The sequence below is a fragment of the Perna viridis genome, chromosome 1 (assembly GCF_037379345.1).
Source record: "Perna viridis isolate PV_CMFRI_1.1 ecotype Kerala chromosome 1, ASM3737934v1, whole genome shotgun sequence".
Classification (NCBI taxonomy): Eukaryota; Metazoa; Mollusca; class Bivalvia; order Mytilida; family Mytilidae; genus Perna; species Perna viridis.
The window spans coordinates 12217299-12237502 of NC_142445.1; the positions used below are offsets into that span (position 1 = coordinate 12217299).

The window sequence follows — 20204 nt, forward strand, 5'->3', positions numbered from 1 at the left end:
TGTTTTCACAAGATAGGGGTATATTTAAAAATCATTATGGAGATTAGGCTTCACATCACAAGAAGCAAAATGCACCTATAAAATGTACAGAAATGTTTTTCCTTTCAGAAACTGTTTAAATTTTTTAAATAAGATGAGAACTTTTTTCACAGCACTATGAGGAACAGGGGTAATTTCTGCGTAGGACTATTTTTGCGTACGTTCCAAATGCTCATTGGTTGAATTGGTGGTCTGTAACCTATATAAATTTGTAGTACATGGTACAGTCTCCATACTTTCGAAACAATATATTGCAAAACATCTTATAAATATACCGAAGAATTTTCTATCGACAACATATTTGTCCAGTACGATGGACATGTTTTTCAACAGATGGTCGGCATTCCAATGGGTACAAATATGAAGCTGAATTTATAGCTGATCTGATCAGAAGGAACAGATATATAGATGGCATATTTTCTTTAAACCATTCTAGTTTCGAGAATTTCATTCATCTACTCCAAACTGGAGATAAAGGACACTACAGACACAATGAATTAATGATAAATGATAAATAATGATTGTTTTTGTAGATTGTTCTTTGTGCTAATGTGACAGCTGATTAACGCAAAAGCATGTAAATGCTATTTAACCACCGGTATATGCGCGCCGCAATGGAAGAGGGAGTAAAAGCTAGATTTAACCCAGTATTTCGTTTGAACTGCCTGTACCAAGTCAGAACCGTGGCATCACCAGCTGCTCGGGTGGTGTAACATCTATCTTAACAGATTTATTTTGGACTTGACTTGATTAGGATAGAATTAGTGTTCGGTTATTTTGTTGTTATCCTTATTTAGCTACATATCTTGACCTACACTAAGAGGTCAATACAAAATGAAAACTCATGATGAAACTATACAACAAACGAGATGACTTCCCATTCTGTATTGTCAACTTTCCGTTTGTCTGTGGCATCATATTATAAGCACCTTTGTGTTTTTTATAAGACCAAGAAGAAAATGTCTGTTTAAGGTTACCATACTTACCCTATTTTTTCTGCCTATCCTAGGACATGTTATTGTTATTTTTTGTTGAAATACCGCTAAACTATCATATTTAGTCGAGCACTACTAAAGTCAAGAAATCCTCCTATAAGTGTCTATATATATGAAATAATTAAAAAAAAAGTAAAATGATTTTACCTACCTACCTACCCTATTTTAACCTTAAACATATATATTTTATTTGGCCTAATCACAATTCATATGTTTTGCCAGAGCTTGCCGTACCGCGCTAGACTTCAAATCGACTTCAAGGACATGGTTATCTTGCTACACGATTTAAGTCATCACTGCAGAAGGTGGTCGTCATCATGAACTCGTGGATCGTTATGGTGTATCCATCTGCACCATGAGAAACGATGTGTTCACTGTGTCATACTGGTAGTGACATTTTATGAGCAACTCAGCAGATGTTTCTAAAAAAAACAGAGGACGCTTATCCCATCGGTACATCTGGTCCAGTTTTTTTAGTAGAGTCTGGGTTGCTTATTTAACTTATGTTTTTTGTACGTGTCTTTTTGTTATTTCATTATATTTGTAGTGTGTGTCAATTCCTTTACAAATTATAAATTTGTCCCGGACAAGGACTGTATGGACATTATGTCTTTGATTTGTATAAAATATTGTCAACTCCTAATTTGCTTTGCTAACCACTAGTGTTATTTTGCGTTTTCAGTTGAAAGAGTAATCAAGGGAACCAAGGTTATAAACTTAAAACCTTTATAAACTAAAGGTTTGTTTTTCAAACAACTTATAATTTACACAAATATTATAAAATATGAAATTTCATAACATGTATATCATAAGGGTTTTTAGATTAAACAATTTGTTATCATTATATTAAGATTGAGGTAAAATGTTATATAAATTCTGAGATTGATTTCATAAAACGATTTTTATCATCTGATCCGTATATAAATTTTGAGAGGTCAAAAATAACACCACAAAAATAAAGTGACATTTGAACATTTTGAAGTATTGCCGTAGTGGGTTCAGATCATAACCTACAAATGTGTCACACACTATATACTAATAAAGTGCATAAGGAAATAGATAAAGTTATCACAGGCAATGAAGAACGTGATGAAAAACGTGATCGGTGTATGAGGAGTGGATAATGTATAACATTGTATAATTATTTATCATCATCACATGAATAACGTTCCGATTATTTATAAACTGAACGATTTAAACATATTATATAGACAATTTTTTCTGCTCATAACAGTCAACAAGGAAGAACTACAAGGTATTTGTACATCAATATTTCTCTCTTCTCCTCCAAACCTTTAACCGTCATAACCTGACCAATTTACATTCCAAACATTTTAAATTATTCCTTTTATTCTGGTTTCTTACACCATGTAAATCTAACCTTCCTCGTTAATTTTAAAAAAGTCATAGTTTATAAAGGTTCAGTGTATCGTTATAATTACGTTATGATAGTGTACATAACACTCATTTTTTAATCTCATTTTATTTTATATTTCCACTTCTTTTTTTTAATACCGGTTTATTTTACTTATTTACTGTTTTGCCGAAACTACGCAGACTTTCTGTATCGCGCTAAAATTCTAACAAATAGGCTTCTGGGACAGGGTTATGTTGCTTCATGTTCTTTTTTGTGTATGTCTGTTTTCAATGTCTGATTTTTGTCCCTGGATTACATTCTTTTGATTATCGCAGATTAAACCTTGGTTGGTTCCCTTGATTATTCTTTGTTAACTTCCTAAGTACAAAAATTTAAATGATTCGTTACACGCAGACAAAATATGATAATTTTTCAACATTTGACCTATTGCAGTTTGAACTCTCTGCAAATGAAACATAAATAATTTATTCCATTCGGTAAATAAATATTCTATGGAGTGATATTATAAATAATTATAAGGTTTTTAAAATTATCTATTGCAGCTTAGCGTTGAGAGAAGAAAGTCATTTTAACTCACATAAAAAATGGCGTCGTTTGGCCGTCAGTTATTATTACTACTGTGGAAAAACTGGACACTACAGAAAAGAAGCATTTGCGTGACTCTTTTTGAAGTTTTACTACCTCTATTTTTTGGAGCAATCCTAGTTCTTATCCGAGTGCTTGTAAAAACTACAGATTTTCCAAACGCCACAATATGGCCGGCTTTAAACATTTCTAATCCTTCAGAAGTATTTTTTGTTCAAGGCCAGGACATTTTGTATTCACCTAATACGTCAATTGTGAAAAATGTCATGATAGACGTAGAGAAATCTATCAACAATAAAACTATTACAACCCAACAGAAAACAGTTAAAGGTACGTGTGTGTGTGTTTTTTTTTAATTCAAGGATGTCAATTTGATGACCCCCTCAATTCAATTTCATGGCATCCTGAATTATCATCAACATTATATTTCCAGATCTTATGATTTAAATATATATCCACGTGTCGATATACGAGCTTCAATGCGGGACATCATAATTCGAATCCATAGTTTTATTAAAGTGTATTAAAGAGTAAGCATTTATTATGGAGAAAATGTCAAATGACAATACATATCTAAGGGTCCTGAAAGATTTAAGCAGATCTCAAGGAATTTGACTTTTGTACTTTATCTGTATAATTTTATTTGATATCCACAAATAAAATGCATTAAATACATGAAATAGGCGTCGGTACATTTATTGTATTGCAAGACAAATTCGTATGCATGTAACTTCTGGTGACCTTTATCCCACATGTGCTGAAAAGGTCGATTCTTTAAAAAAAATCTGATTGAAAGGCGAAAGTGGTTAATCAACGGCAAGTCAGACCGACGGACTCAAGCCGTAAAAGAAAAAAGTTCGAATATAACGCATTGATCCTTTTGTAATTTACGTATTATGATATAATGTGGCACAAATATGGTCAGTGATTGTCAGTGATTGTCATTATTTATTTCTATTAACTAATCAAGATATAAATGAAATGAAATGTAAACAAGACACGTGCTTAATTGTGTATTGTTATTGTAATTTTTTTTTACCAAGGTTAAAGTATTTTAACCCAGGTGATTGTCATAGGAAATAATGGCGGAAAATAATTAGATCAGAGCTATCGATATTCTTTGATTTAAAAAAAAACACATTTTCGCAATATTCTGAAGATATTATCGGCATTTATCGCTCCAATTGCATTACTACAAACTTGTTTCATTGAATCGGCAAAATTCTGTAGAATCAGAACTGAACAAATTTGGCAGCTAATGCAGCTTTAAACAATGTTTCGTATTTGAAAGACTGTTTGGCAAATTATTTTCTTTTCAAGCTGTAAATATTTCAAGTCTGTTTTGGAAAATTTCAGGGAGAGCATTTAGTTTTAGAAGCACATAAATATGGCAAACCACTATACCAGTTCTTAAATTTTCCACCATTTTTTGAATATTTAAATATTTTATTCACACAAGGTGCGAAGTTAAAAAACATCTTCATATTAAGTTGTTTTTTTTCTCATTAAATAGGTTTTCGGAACGAATATGATCTCATGGATTACCACAATTTGTACCCAGATAAAGTGTGGGGTGCTGTTGTGTTTGATTCCAGTGAGTCATATGAAGAACAACTTCCGGCCGATATAAGGTTTGATTTACGAGTTACGCGGATGTCTAAAGGAGACAAATGGTTGACAGATTTTACATATAACTTTATCCAGACAACAAGTCCGAGAAATACCGATGCTAACGGAGGCAATCCAAGTGAGTGTCTAATGAGTACTGGTGGTTTAAAGGATTTTAGTGTTTGGATTCTTCGGTTTTCTCTGGTTTACAAGTTTAATGAAATCTTTTTCCTAAACACACCTTAACTAAAGAAATAATCGCAGTTTATGTAATTCAATTCTAGGTCATTAGCTAAAGAGTCGATCGTTTGATTTCATAGTAATTACTACCTTGTGCATGTCATTTGTGTATATAAAGTTTGGGCATTTTTGTACATTTTGAATTTTTAATGGACAGAAATGTAGTCCGTTGTTGACCACGAGAGATTTGAACATGCCAATGCTATCAAATGTCAAATGTCCCTATCTTGAAAAAATGTGTATCCAAATACACATCATTGTCGTCATGGCTTAAGTATCCCACGGTAATCAAAGCAAGAAAACTTTTCATTGTAGATTACGTTCAAACAGGCTTTATATGGCTACAATACGAAGTAGACAGAGCTTTAATAGCTGCCAAATCTGGTAGTGCAAACCTTTTTAGTGAAATTCAGGTACAATTAAAAAAAATGCCATACCCACCATACCTTCAAGATCCGCTACTCACCGCAATACAACAGAACCTTCCATTGTTCCTGATGTTAGGATTTATTTTGTATGTAATACAGACAGCAAAAAACTTGGTCTATGAAAAAGAAAGGAAGTTAAAGGTAATGTAATTTTAGTTCTGGTGGCTCAATCGATAAATAATAGTTGATTTATCTTCTTAAAGTTTCTTTGTTCATATTTTTTTGTTTCTATCTCTTGGACTTTGATAAGATCGTTGAAATATGCTCTCTCCGAGTTGAAAGAGAATAATTAATTCTTATTATTTGCTCCACATTACATTTGGAAAAATTAAGGTGAATCAAACAAAACAGAAAAAATCAAATTACACACTAACTTTAATTTTATCGAACATAAAATTTTAAAAATTAAAATGATTTCTTGTTAAGTATTAATTAAGCAGATTATCCAAGATGTCTAAAATCTCGGACTCAATTTATACAGGGAAAGAATTTATACGTTCTTCGTTTTCGTTTGCTTTTTTGTTTTTTTTTTTTTTTTTTTGTTTTTTTTTTTGTTTTTTTTTTTTTAGTCTTTTTCGTTTCGTTTCGTTTTGTTTTGTTTTTCTTTTCTGTTTTGTTTTTGTTTTTGTTTTTTTGTTTCATTATAAATCTTTCAGATCATTTTTTTTATTTCAAGTGAGTGGTTTGTTTACAGCACAACGTAACATTAAATACTATCTCTAACGAAAAGAAATATTAAAACAAAAATGTCGCTCTACTTACTTACATAATGAATAACCTATTACAGGAAGCTATGAAGATGATGGGTTTAAGTCCTGCTGTGTACTGGATGTCATGGTTTGCCATATCATTCATTTATCTGGTTATAGCATGTGTTGTATTCACCGTCCTGCTCTCTGTTAAAGTTAGCACACATGGCAGCGTCTTGGCTAACTCAGACCCAACTCTGACTTTTGTCTTTTTCCTTGTATACGCCATGTCTGTTATAGCTTTAGCATTTATGATCAGCACATTCTTTAAAAAGGGTGAGTATTTCGTAGTTGATGTAGAAATGACATTCAGTAGCGATTGACCAATTACAATCATAACTCAAATTAATCAAATATATTTTTTTAACATTATCGAAATTAAATTGATACTTTTGTTTTTGCGTCTTTTTGCGATTACAAATAAGAAAAAAATATTAATGTACTTTTTTCCGACAGCAGAAAATCGGGATGTGCTTTTTCTTTCAAATAACGTTCAATATTGTTCCTGATTAGTGTTTAAAAGAATGTCTAAATACATGAAGGAGCTGTACTGTGTACACAAAGCCATTCAATTGAGAAAGAAGACATAAATCAAGTGCATTTGTTTTCTTTTTAAGCAAACACTGCTGCATTTGCGGGTGGAATGATACATTTTCTGACTTACTTTCCCTACTTCTTTCTCGGTGATGACAACCGATTTGCGACCATGTCTAGAACTGAGAAAATAACATCTTGTATATTAAGTAACAATGCTATGGCATTTGGAGTGAAGGCACTAGCAATGTATGAAGGAACTGGTAAGTAAAATTTAAAAAACACACACACACACACACAACAATAGTTTTCTTTGTAAATAAAATACTTTTAAATACTTATTGATTAAATGTTGTCCTTCGTCACTTTATATCAATACTTTTGCAACGAGGCAAGTTCCAAGTTCTTATCGTGGTAGAAGTTTTTCATACGTAGTGTGTTAAGATCATAATTGGAAAACATTCAGCTCTAATATTTATACAAGCATAAAAAGGGGAATTGAAGAAAAACGAACTTTGTTAGCATACTTGAAGCTGTATTTATTGTTGATAAAATCATTAAGAATTCTTTTTTCAAAATTAGGAGAAGGGGCTCGGTGGAACAACTTTTACAAGGAGCCGACAGTAGACAGTAATTTTACAATGTTTACCTCAATAATCATGATGCTGATTGACACAGCTGTTTACCTCATAATCACGTGGTATCTCGATGCTGTCATGCCCGGGGAATTCGGTGTCCCAGAACCGCTCTATTTCCCCTTCACTGTAAGTAAGAACAAAGAATTATATTTGTTGTTTTATATTTCTTTTGTTTGTTTGTTTTTTTAAATTCGTTTCTTTTGTGTTGTTTTTGTTTGCTAACAACTTCATCAGAAAAAATACTACATGTAATACATATAAACAGATCTTTAATGCATTTTATCTTTAAAACGTTGGAAGAAAGAGATATCACGAAATAAGACTTTTGTTACATTATACGCAATTTTTATTTTTCTCGCCAGAAACGATATTGGTTCGGAACGTCACAGAAAAGTGGACTTCAAAAACAAACATCAGTTGTTCAACAAGATTCAACATACTTTGAAAAAGATCCTGAAGGTTTACGAGTAGGCATTGCCATTGAACATCTTCGAAAGGTATACGATCTCCACAATAGCACTTTGCATAACATAATTCTATGAAATTGGTTAATCGATACAATGAAGGTAGTGATATTGTTTAAATCTACAAAGAGAGAAAAACTATTTTCGCATTTATGAAAATTTTAAAAATTAATGGATTGTCATCACCCTATTTAAAGTATTAAAAATGTGCGAAAAATAAAATGTTCTTGTTCATGCAGGTGTTTGGGTCAGGGAAGACTAGAAAAGTCGCAGTAAGAGATACAACTGTAAATATGTATGAAGGACAAATAACAGCTCTTTTAGGACACAACGGTGCAGGGAAAACAACGACTATGTCAATGCTTACAGGTATTAAGCTAGCTTTCTTTGGTATATGGTATACCAAAGTAACTTTGCGTTTTAATATTTGATGAGTTATATCGAATTTTTAGTAATATTTCATAAAAAAGGACCAAAATGGGTTCAACAGAGGTCTTGAACACTGATTGAATATCACCATTCGGTGTTTTCTTTTCTTCAAAAAGTTTTATTTAAATTTTCTTTCACTGTGTCCGATATTCAGTTTTGAATTGATTAATTTTATTTGTCAGTTAGTTTAATGACTTTCTCATTTCTCATAATAAGATGTCAAGTAAGTCAACGTTTCAAATTATACGTAGGTTTCATTCCACCGACTAGTGGAACGGCAAAAGTAAACGGGTATGACATACGTGAAGACATAACAAGTGTTCGCGGAAGTCTTGGCTTGTGTCCTCAGCATAACATTCTTTTTGATACCATGACTGTCGAAGAACATCTTATCTTCTTTGCCAAGGTAAGATTTCTTATTGACCACTTTTCTAAATGTACTTGAATAGTCGCCTGATTCAATATTACGGATATATATAAAAACATAATCAAATGTACGGTTCTGGCTACTGAACGATATAAACAAAAAATTATGTAGTTAACTAGTATCTATGCATGAAAGAGTTTTTATTTAATAAAGTTTATAAAAAAAATGCGGGCACATTCCTTAAGTATGTTATAATGAAAACGTGGGGAAGTGGTGGGTTGTGCGTTTACTTAACTGGTTTACAATAAACTTTGAATTGTTATGAAATTTCGCGCTCAGTGTTTATAAACTAAGTTATGATAAATATTAAACATTTATCTCGCAGACCGGCTTTAAAAATATATATAATAAAAACACATACATACTCACAAATAATTAAAAAGAGCGGAATAGGAATAAAACAGTTAATTTAACTCTCTGTAACAAGCGAACGGACAATCGTTGATAAAACAATGTTGTGGACACCTTAAGTCAACAAATGAAGAGCAAGTCATACAAAATATAAAATCTAAAAAATAAAGATAGAAAAATTAGCATCAACCTCATTAAAAACCGTGGGTGAACTTAGGAGCTTATTTGAACGTTCAGTAGTTCTTATTCTCGGAAAACATCTGCCTTCTTGATTGTTGAAGTTGAAGCCTGGTAATAGAGGAAGGCTATCTATGACATATTGATAAATGTTCTTGTAATATTGGAAGTGGATATTCCATATCAATTAAGTAGGTCATGATGAACCACCGAGCCTATCTAGAATATTGGTGAAGTATTCGCGATTTCTAGCATAGTATAGTAGTTTGGAACTGTACATAAACTGTATATTCAAATTGTCTTCTTTTAGTTGAAAGGCTGCCCAACTGACCAAGTGAAAAAAGAAGTCGATGAAATGATATACATTCTTGGTTTAGAGGCAAAACGTAATAAATTCTCAAAAACTCTGTCAGGGGGCCAAAAAAGGAAGCTGTCTGTTGGCATTGCACTTATTGCCGGATCTAAGGTACAAGAACCAACACTTATTTAAAACCATTTGAGTTACATAGTCTTAGTCTAATTTTCGTGGTTTGACACATGACGCTGCAATCTTCTGATTTCTATGTTGTTTACTTTAAAAAAAGCCAAATGCGCGAAGTTTGTCAAATTTGAAAGATCAAATGGGCAAATTAAATTATCAAAAAATATTTTCCAGAAAAATGGTTCAAATTTATGAGTGTTTTGACAGGCCTTTGGTGTTAAGAACATAAAATCCTAAGTAGTGTTGAAAAATATTTAAACGGGCAATCAAATGATCTTCGTCCGATACAAGTTATTATATGATATTTTTGCTTAGATGAAAAACTACTTTTGTTACTTTTAAAGCACCTGAAAAAGTTTCTAAACCATTGTAGACAGTTATCCTTGATGAACCAACATCTGGTATGGACCCAGCAGCAAGAAGACAAACGTGGGATATTCTACAGAAATTCAAAGATGGTAGAACAATTGTATTGTCAACACATTTCATGGATGAAGCTGATCTCCTTGGTGACAGAATAGCTATCATGGCAGAAGGTGTTGTCAAATGTTGTGGCACATCTTATTTTCTCAAGAAAACTTATGGTAATAAGGTTTTAAAACTTAAAACACTTTTAAATTAAAAGGTTGTTTATGTAGTTCCTTGCACATGCAAGAAATCATGAATAATAATGTAAAATTGACCTTTGACATTTGTTTACTATGTTGTTTGTTTGCTTGGTTAGTTGTCTTTGTTTTGTTTATAATATTTGAATGTTTGTGGTTGTGTTGTGTTTTTTTCGTATTAAGTGTATGTGCTTGTGTGCGTTTTAAGAAAAAAAACTCTTACTAATTTCATCACTATAAGTAGACTATCGTTATAAAAATGTCTTCAATCAAACCTGTGTTTTGCTTACTTCAATGTAACAATTCCGCTGTCTATCTTTCTATTTTTACATTACAATGTAAGGTGCCCCATTTTCAGCATTTCCTCATTGCATTTTCAGGTGCTGGCTATCATTTGATTATAGTGAAAGAAAAAACTTGCCTGGTTTCTCGCATCACTGAATTGGTGAAATCACATATTGCATCCGCAGCGTTAGAGAGCGAAATTAGTGCGGAATTGTCATATCTTTTGCCATTTGATGAATCAGAAAATTTTGAAAAACTGTTACTCGAAATAGAAGAGAGAAGTGTGGAACTTTGTATCACCAGTTTCGGAACGACTGCTACAACAATGGAAGAAGTTTTCTTAAAGTGAGTAGCCATTCGAGAAAAAATAGATGTGAACGTTTTGTTTTTTTCTATATCGTTATCATTGAATTTTGAACAGTCAATCATCCGGGGAACAAATCAATGTCGTCTAATTTTTAAATGATACCGTATTTTATATTTAGACTTGTGTGTTTTAAAGAGCCATAAAACTGATATCTTCACAAGCTGAATTTCTAGATGTCTTCTTGAAGAGCTGAAAAGTCTTTAATCAATCTGAAAAAAGATTTTCTGTATTTTTTTATTGTTCATTTTCGCATGAAGACTTGTCTCCTTAAATGTTTTTGGACTTGTGTAGTGTTTTCTTCTACCTGACCATGTAGGGTAGATGTTTGAGGTTATTGATTTAAATACTAATGCGTGGGATGAGGTTAGATGATACATAGGATGTTCGTGTACTATTATTTAGGGTCGGAAAGGCTGCTGATCTTCCAGATGATAGTGAAGAAGATCCAAATTCCCAAGGTGTTGAAAACCCCTTGTACTCTGATGTTGATCATAAATCTCCATTACTGAATGGACATTCTGAAAAACAAAATGGCTATGGGACTTCACTATCTAATGGAAATGGTGTACAGATGACAGAGACAGCAGAAGGAAATTTTATTGGTACGTCTATCATCGTTGTATATTCATTGTGTGTGATGGTTCGATTAACATTATCTGAATGTTATTGATAGAATTAACACTTGTTTTTTTTTTTTTTTTGGTTTTTTTTTTTTTTTTTGGTAATCAAAGGGTATTTTTGATATAGTAGTCATATAAACACATTTTATCCAGTATATGTTTTAACAAAGTACAGCTAATATTTCTAAAGCATTATTATTCTTTACAATTGTAGCTTTTAACAAGAATATTAAGAAAAACACAGGCTTTGCTTTAGTAGCCCAGCAGTTTTATGGAATGTTTCTAAAGAAGGTCATCCACACATTCAGAAATCAACTAGTTACTGGTGTACAGTTGGTAGTGCCTGTTATATTCACAATAATGGCTTTATCAACGGAACTATCAATTCCAAAACCAACTGATGAGCCACCACTTACTCTGGACTTGAAGCCATTCGGAACAGGGTTGACGGAACTTTATTCTGCTGGAGATTTAACGACTAACCTTTCATTAGGGGTTACTTCCCGTTATCAAGACATTCTTCAGTTACGTGGAGATGTTCCTGGGGCTGTTAGGGAATTTCCATTTGACAATGCAGTAATTGACACAACAAAATCAGTTGGCTTAGCAACATTCAACAAGAAGTATATAATTGGTTTAGATATAGAACGTGGAACCAAAGATAGCCAACCAGTCAATTTCATAACAGCTTACTTTAACGGACAACCGTTTCATTCTCCTCCAATATCGATTTCGTATGCGATGAATGCCCTACTAAAACACGTAACGAATAACAATACACAATCAATTACAACTAGAAATAATCCACTACCATTACCAATCAAAGACAATAGTCGAAACTTATTTTTCAGTACGTTAGGAACCGGTTTCGTCGTTGCTTTCACTGTAATATTCGGTATGGCATTCTTAATTGCTAGCTTTACTTTATTCTTAATTAAGGAGAGAACAACGGGGGCACGGCATTTGCAAAGAGTAAGCGGAGTCAGTACAGGTGCTTTCTGGTTCTCAAACTTTGCCTGGGACATGATCAATTACTTGGTACCAGTTCTCTGTATAATTGTTGTATTTGCAGCATTTAACACAGCTGCATTCAACGAGGATCATCGACTTGGAATACTGTTCAGTCTATTTATGCTGTTTGGATGGGGGTCACTACCATTTGTATACCTCATACAGTTCGTGTTTAAAACACCACCAGCCGGTATGGTTGCACTAAGTATGCTGAATATTTTGTCAGGTAACTTTACTTCTACTTTAAATAATGAAATACATGTTTAACTTCTACAATACCAGCATACTTGTAGAGAAAGCAGCTATAAACTGAAAGCATTGAAAAGTCAGAGGGAAATAACAAAAGCGAATAATATAAGCTGGGTCACTAAAACCATATAAACTTATTTTATACACGATTCTCTTAACTTCTTCGAACAGTTGTCTTATATATAACTACAACATGTCACTGCATTGATTTTAGATGCAAATGAAAACTCGTTACAAAACACAAGATGCTTTTATTACCAAAAATCGTCACTTCAGTAAGCAACGTTTACTTGTATATTTTGATAATGACTTACTTGATTTAGTCCTTTTTGTCACTTACGGAACGTAGGGCTGAAACAGTCGTCCGCCATCCAACTCTGTTTTGAGAAATTTGTTTAGTTTCTAGTTCGTTCTTTTAATCTTGTTCTTCTCCAGCTGTGTGTAGGTCTACCTTGTCTTCTGTATCCCTATGAATTCCAGTCTAAGGCCGGTTTTGTAATGTTGTTCACAGGTTTTTTTCAAAGTATTCCAATCCATTGCAAAGAGCGTTTTTTTTTTATTTGTTCATTCACTGGGTCTTGCTTTGTTCGAATATAGAAGGTCCTTGTAACTAATGGTTTGAGACCACCATATTCTACATATATAACGAAGACATTTGTTGACAAACACCTGGATTTAGTGTTTGAATCCTTTAGTAAGTCTCCAGGTTTCTGGTCCATATTGTGGAACAGATCTTGAATTTGTATTGAATATTCTGATTTTTGTATTTTCCGATAGTACGTAGGATTTCCATACAGGCTTTAGCATGGCAAATGCCTGTCTTTCTTTGCTTATCCTTGAACTCATGTCTTCTTCTGTCCCATCTGTTTACTTCTCAAATATGTAAACTTGGTCTGCTTCCTCGATGTTTTCACATTCAATCGATATTGCTCCACCATTCTTTGTCATAACTTTCATTATTTTGGTCTTTTAATGTTAACTTACATCTGATCTTTCTGCCCTTTTCATATAGTTTCTTGGTTTTCTTTTCTCTCATGTCTTTTAAGCGGTGGGATAGCAATACTAGGTCGTCAGCAAAATCTAGATCCTCAAGGCTTTTCACTGTTGTCCATTGTATTCCTCTATTCAAATCCAAAGTCTGTCTTGTAACCCAGTCAATGAATATCAAGAACAAGGTAGATGATAAGAAGCATCCTTGCTTAACTCCAGTTGTTTCAGTTAGGTTTGAATCATGTATTACTTTTGCATTAAAATCTTCATACAATGCTTTTATCATGTTGACTATTTTAATAGGCAGACCATAATGTCGTGGCAACTTCCACATGCCATCTGTTTACACAATCAAAGCTTTCTCAAAATATATAAAATTTATATATATTGAGGACTGCCACTCAGGAGACTGCTGCTGATGATTCTTAATGTAGCAATTTGGTCTATGCAGCTTCTGTTTTGCCTTAGGCCAGCTTGTTCTTCCCTGAGAATCCTGTCTAATGCTTGTTTTATCATGTTCAGTATTATACGACTCAGAACTTTGCTTGCTGTTGTAAGAAGCGTGATACCTCCTCATTTTTCAAAGTTACTTGGATCACTTTTCTTTGCTAATTTGACTAGTAGGCCTTTTTTCCGTTCTGATGGTAAACGTTCTTGGTTCCATATCGTGTTCAGCAAATCATACAAGTATTCGATAATTTCATTTCCTCCTGCTTTCAATGCTTCCGATGGTATTTCATCTATTCCAGCAGATTTTCCATATTTAAGGGATGTATTGAATATACTTATAGTTAATCATGTTCACGAAATTGTGTGAATTTAACTACTAATAATTCACGATTATTTTTAAAAACAAATTGCAATATTTACTGAGATCATATTAACCTTATATTCGAATTTCAGGTTTGGCAACACTGATGGCAGTCTTTGTTCTTAAGATCCCAGATCTGGGTACGGAGGATGTTGCTACTGCTCTTGATTGGATATTTGCCATCGTTTTCCCTACTTACTGTATGGGATCTGGTATAATGAATGTTTATACTAATTATGGTTACACTAAAGGTTGTGAGGCTACTGGTTATCCATTAGTGTGCGAGGTAGACAATACAAGTCCTTGTTGTCCAGGTGTGTTGAACATCATTAATCCACATTAAATAATTTTCAATTAAACTATATTTTGTACTTGAAATCAAAATACCCAATATTCTTTTGTTTATTTCTTTTGTGTGTTTATCGATATTTTGCATTAAGATTATTGCGTATATTTTTGTATTTCCCGATTTTTGTCTAGCATACGCTTAATATATTTCAGGATGCACTGGTACCTGCTTCAAGTTTCAAGACAACTACTTAGCTTGGGATTTCCCGGGATCTGGGAAATACTTTGTTTTCATGGCTGTGCAGGGAACAATGTTTTTCCTTCTCTTATTTCTTATAGAAACTGGAAAGATACAAAAATTTATAGCCACGCTTTGTAATAGAAAAGCAGCAGTTGGTAGTTACTCTCATCTTGACGAATTCGAGGAATCAATCGGTGGTCATGGAGAAGAAGACAGTGACGTCAAGTTAGAGCGAGAGAGAATCAACGCAACAGAAGTGAAGAAGCTCACTTCAGCTGATTCAATTGTTATCAAAAACTTAAACAAAAACTATGGCGGCTTTCAAGCTGTTAATGATATTTGTGTAAGTGTCGGCAAACAAGAATGTTTTGGATTGCTAGGTCAAAATGGCGCTGGAAAAACTACAACGTTTAAGATGCTAACTGGTGACGTAATTCCAACGTCTGGAAATGCCTGGATGAATTCCCATGATATACAAAGTGAATTAACAACAGTTAGTATATCATAATATTGCGCATGTTATGTGATTCTTTTTCTTTCAATGAGGGCGTGATTACGTTAAACAAGCATGAAACTATGTACCCTTAAAACAACGTTCTTTCTATGCGTCTGCTATATGGAATCTCCATAGTTTAAATGTTTTTTTAATTTTTTTTCCTGTCAACTGTATCTCCCATCTCATCCGACTGTTTCATGGTAACCCATATAGCATTTGATTTTTAAAGTCAATAAAAATAATGTTTCTTGTTTTTTTCTCTTCATTTTCTTTGCTGATGTAAATTGCATTTCACTGCAGTAATCAATTACGTCAAATCTGAACCATTATAATAACATAATAAAAAAAAATGTATTTCTTATACAAAGACTCTAATATTTAAAATAGGTGCACAAACTTCTTGGTTACTGTCCCCAATTCGATGCCTTGATAGACCAGATGACCGGAAAGGAAATCCTAACAATGTTTGGACGGTTACGAGGTGTCCAGGAAAGTCAACTTGGAAGTGTTGTAGAAAATCTTATTGACATTATGATGCTAAAACAATATGCTAACAGGGAATGTGGGAATTATAGGTATATGTGTGTGTTTGTGTGTCGAGCTTGAGCTCTCATTTATTTCCACTATCTATAACAAACGTCACATACGCTTAAATGAACCCTAAAAAAGGACGAAAAAAATATAGAATTGGTGATCCTGCTTGGTATCGTTTGTATAAATCTAAATCATTTTTGCGGTGCTTTATTCCTCATCCTAGACCCTAGCCCAAACATATTCAATGCTTTATTCTAGTCAATACTAAACTTCATTCTCTAAGATTTGAATGCTAGCTGTTACAATTTCTATACCAATGGTACTAGTATTCTTGTTGGTTTTTTTTTAGGTGATTGACAATGTGTAAAATCTGTTGTTTCCATTATATCTGTCTCAAATATATTGTTTTGTATAACTGCAGTGGTGGTAACAAACGGAAACTGAGTACAGCAATTGCTCTTATTGGCGATCCTCAATTTATTTTTCTGGACGAACCGACGACAGGTATGGACCCCGGTGCACGACGACAATTATGGAATGTCTTGTCACAAGTCCGAGCAAGTGGTAGAACTTTGGTGCTAACATCTCATAGGTGAGACAGTTTAATACTAGTACAAAATGGACTTATACAATTCAACGAAGGTAAAAATGATATAATTCAAGTAAGTAGTTAAGGTACTGATTAACTAACAAAAAAACTGTGAGCAAGCTCACAAATACCCCCGCTTCAAATGGAATTAAATGTACAACACTTGTTGGATAATCTTCTTTTGGCGTCATCAAACAATTATAAGACGGGCAACTTATGGAAAGTATCACAGCCAACCCAGAAAAGAGGGTGTGGAGGGACGAAGAAAAAATACTGTATGATTTTTGTGGTGTACTAATTTTTGCTATTTTTGCGGTTGGCATAAAGCGCAAAAAACACCCGTGAAGTTGATTTTTAACCAAATTTAACGCAATCATTTTTGACGCCCGCGAATATGTTCACTTGACATGACAAAAACCGCGAAAATTAGCAACCGCGGAAATGAATACGTTTACAAGTAAATAAAACAAAAACAAATACTCAAAATTAAAGAATTGCACATAGAATATAAAGGTTAATAAGAACAAACAAAAACTGTGCATTGATTGCGTGTATGTTGCGTTAGGGTAAGTGTTCTCTGATTTTGTATAAACCACCAATAGCGTTTTACGTGTTAGGTACGGCATTAGAAAGGAAGAAAAAACATAACAAGCGTAATAAATCAGTCCTTGTGGTGTCAACAGACACAACATTTAAATCATCAAGCTTATCGTTGCAACTGCATTACTTTCGAAGTGGTGGCTTATCTAGAATTTACATAACCGTTCTGAGGGCAGTTGAACGATAACAGCAACGAGTTGCGATATACTTGAAAAGTAACTATTCGAAATGTAACGGTAACTATTGAGTCATAGAATTTCATTACTAGTTTTCTCTTCCTTCGATTTCTTAGTGGGGCAGAGTAAAACGATTGGGTGTTCTTAACTCAATATGCAATTCAAACACAGATAAGTTTTATTGTTAATTTTAACACACTCGCCTGTGTTATGTAAAAGATACTTACAGAGTTACGTTAAGCGTTTAATATCGGAAACTGTGTAACGGTAATCTAAGTCATGATTCTGTTCTGACCCCGGTTTATGACCTATAAAATAGTAAGCTTTTATCTTTGACGTATTTACAGCATGGAAGAATGTGATGCCCTCTGTACAAAGATTGTCATTATGGTAAACGGTCAATTTGTTTGTTGTGGGAGTTCCCAGCATCTGAAGAGCAAATTTGGAGATGGATATACTCTGATTTGCAATATGAAGAACACTGGAAATGGACAAGATTCGTCCATGCAACTAAAACAATATTTATGCGAAAAATTTCCAAGAACTAAAATATTCGATGTGCATCAGGGATATTGTCATTTTCAAATCACGGACAAAAACGTCTCTCTGGGATTGCTATTTGGTGCCATGGAGAAGGCCAAGAAACAGTTCAATGTTGAAGACTATCATATTCACCAAGCCACTTTAGAACAAATTTTTCTAGCCTTCACACGTAATCAAGTTCCACCGAAAGAAGAATTTAAAACGAGTATTTGTAAACAAATGTGTTGCTGTTGTCTATGTTGTTCATAGATACTCATTTAAAGTAGACTTACATGTTTTTTACATACATGTTTTTTTTTTGTTTTTTGTTTATTTAATTGTTTTTCCTTATCTAATAAAGAATTAAACTATAGATTTTTCTATTTAGCATTAAGGATATTTCAGTTAAGACTAATGTTTAATGTCGCTTAGCATGTAACCAAATATTACAACATAAATTCCATTTACAATGTTAAGACTCCAAACTTGCAAAAATAAAGGAATCTCAATTCAATACAGAGGATTATCGGTGTAGAAGGAATGTTGTGTGACATATTGTTTTTTTTCTGTAAATGTTTGCCAATTCGTACCTTTCAACACACTCGTATGACTATGCTGAATAATATTAAGTAAGTACCATTAAAATAAATGAAGACTTTTTCATACAGGAAACTCATGAAAACTATATTTATTTTAGAAGGAAGCCAGCGAATGATGAAGTACCAAAACCCTGGCCACTAACATGTCCACTATGGACAGTGCCGCATCTGATCCAAACTATATCATCAACTTCAAGCTGAAATACTGCAAATGATGTAGAAACAGCCCAATCATTTTGACTACCTGCGTCGCTGATGATTTGACCAAAACTAACTCCGTTTTTTTACAATTTCAGACTGCATGTATGTGCGATCAGCATTGGAAATTGTCTATATGAAAAAGTAAGTTCCCGGAACTGCAGCTCTGAATTCTCCATCAACATTATTGTATCCATTCCCTTGGTTGAACCGCACTTTGTCGAAGATGATCGTTTGATGATTACCTAAATGGTCGTTGTTCTTCGTAAGATGGGCATAGAAAGCTATTGGTGTTGTTTGGTTGTTTGTGTTGGCATTAATGAGTAGTCTCTTGTTTTCTGAAATTCAATAGCGTATAATCATAGTTCTATAGCATATAATAGCAACTGAATTTAAGAGTAAAACAGACAAGTGAAAAAAATAGGTACAAGCATAATTTAAATAAAAAAATAAAAACGGCCACTTCTTTTTAGTTTCGATGTATTTTACTCGGCAAACGGTGACAAAAGGTTGTAATTGTGCTTATTAGTCCTATTTATGTCTTTATACTAAAATAGGGATTTAAGTTGATCATTTATAAATATTTCAGCTGGCGCCCCTCCTTTTTGAATTTTTTTTTCATTTTCATGTGTAAACTTGACAAAAAAAGGGCAAATAATGACCTAGCACCCCCTTTTTTAGGAACCCCGGTTGGAACCCTTTCTTTTCAATGTGTCTGGATCCGCCGCTGACTTTTGTATAAAGAAAAGGAATATATAAAACATTTATACTCACTTTTTGACCATAAAACTGGTATGTCCTTAGGTTCATTGCTTTGACATTTAACAGCTTCGTCAGATAATCGTATGATTTGACCTTGTTGCTTCCTCAGTTCAAACTGCTGGTTTTTGAGTTTACGTTCTTGTTTCGCAACAATATCCATTAACCGCTCAAATGTTCTATTTAATTCCACGAAGGCACCGCTATCGGTCGGTTCTAAAGCAAACATACTAAACTTGCAAATAACGAAAAGTAACTAAAATTAAAAGGTCAATTGTTCCAGAACAATAGAAAGGTCTTTCCCACCAATTCTCTTCTAACAGCAATCATATTCAGAAGAAAGTACCTTTGCCTTACGAGAAATGGCTGATTGTATAACAGCCTTCAGCGACAGGTCGATCGACACTACTTATTTCTTGCATATATTTTAAAAGGGGAGGTTTTTGACAATTACTAAATTTGCAAAATAGTTCTGATTCTTATAAAAGGATGAATTCAGTAGTAACTGTGTAGTTATAAACTTTTTTTCTGTCCATTTCACCAACAGAATTATTTGAGAACAAAATGAACTTGTGATTTTCATGAAAATGAAAAAAAAATCAAAGGGAGATAATTATAAAGTATTCCAACGCAAAAGGTCTCAATTGTCACTCCCAGGTCAAATGGCCACCCCTCTATGGAATACTAAAAAACACTTAACCTAGTATTATGCATTGTAGAGGTAATATTTGAGTGTGTATT

At 33.3% G+C, this 20204-nt stretch overlaps 2 protein-coding genes across 2 annotated transcripts; one reads left to right on the forward strand and one right to left on the reverse strand.

Annotated features, from left to right (window-relative positions):
* The first annotated feature begins 2147 nt into the window (after positions 1-2147).
* LOC148627287 (phospholipid-transporting ATPase ABCA3-like) lies at positions 2148-18280 on the forward strand. The gene is made up of 20 exons (XM_088570830.1): positions 2148-2289; positions 2955-3327; positions 4511-4744; positions 5161-5414; positions 6061-6298; positions 6640-6819; positions 7139-7320; positions 7557-7691; positions 7898-8027; positions 8339-8493; positions 9353-9508; positions 9897-10107; positions 10509-10758; positions 11183-11382; positions 11615-12637; positions 14554-14775; positions 14963-15483; positions 15874-16061; positions 16442-16612; positions 17733-18280. Exons 2-20 carry the CDS (start codon positions 2997-2999, stop codon positions 18175-18177), a joined length of 5226 nt encoding a protein of 1741 aa, XP_088426956.1. The 5' UTR covers positions 2148-2289; positions 2955-2996; the 3' UTR covers positions 18178-18280.
* A 556-nt stretch (positions 18281-18836) lies between these two features.
* LOC148627288 (uncharacterized) lies at positions 18837-19692 on the reverse strand. Its single transcript, XM_088564825.1, has 2 exons — positions 19479-19692; positions 18837-19042 (listed from the first exon to the last, which is right to left on the reverse strand). Exons 1-2 carry the CDS (start codon positions 19690-19692, stop codon positions 18837-18839), a joined length of 420 nt encoding a protein of 139 aa, XP_088420951.1.
* Between the last annotated feature and the right edge of the window lie 512 nt (positions 19693-20204).

What these genes read in the sequence shown, in the direction of transcription:
- LOC148627287 (XM_088570830.1), top strand. Translation starts at nt 2,997, where the DNA reads ATGGCGTCGTTTGGCCGTCAGTTATTATTACTACTGTGGAAAAACTGG. An exon ending in GACTATGTCAATGCTTACAG is followed by an intron (nt 8,028 to 8,338) that starts GTATTAAGCTAG and finishes AATTATACGTAG; the next exon opens with GTTTCATTCCACCGACTAGT. An exon ending in TATGCTGAATATTTTGTCAG is followed by an intron (nt 12,638 to 14,553) that starts GTAACTTTACTT and finishes TTCGAATTTCAG; the next exon opens with GTTTGGCAACACTGATGGCA.
- LOC148627288 (XM_088564825.1), bottom strand. Translation starts at nt 19,692, where the DNA reads ATGTTTGCTTTAGAACCGACCGATAGCGGTGCCTTCGTGGAATTAAAT. An exon ending in ACCAGTTTTATGGTCAAAAA is followed by an intron (nt 19,043 to 19,478) that starts GTGAGTATAAAT and finishes ATTGAATTTCAG; the next exon opens with AAAACAAGAGACTACTCATT.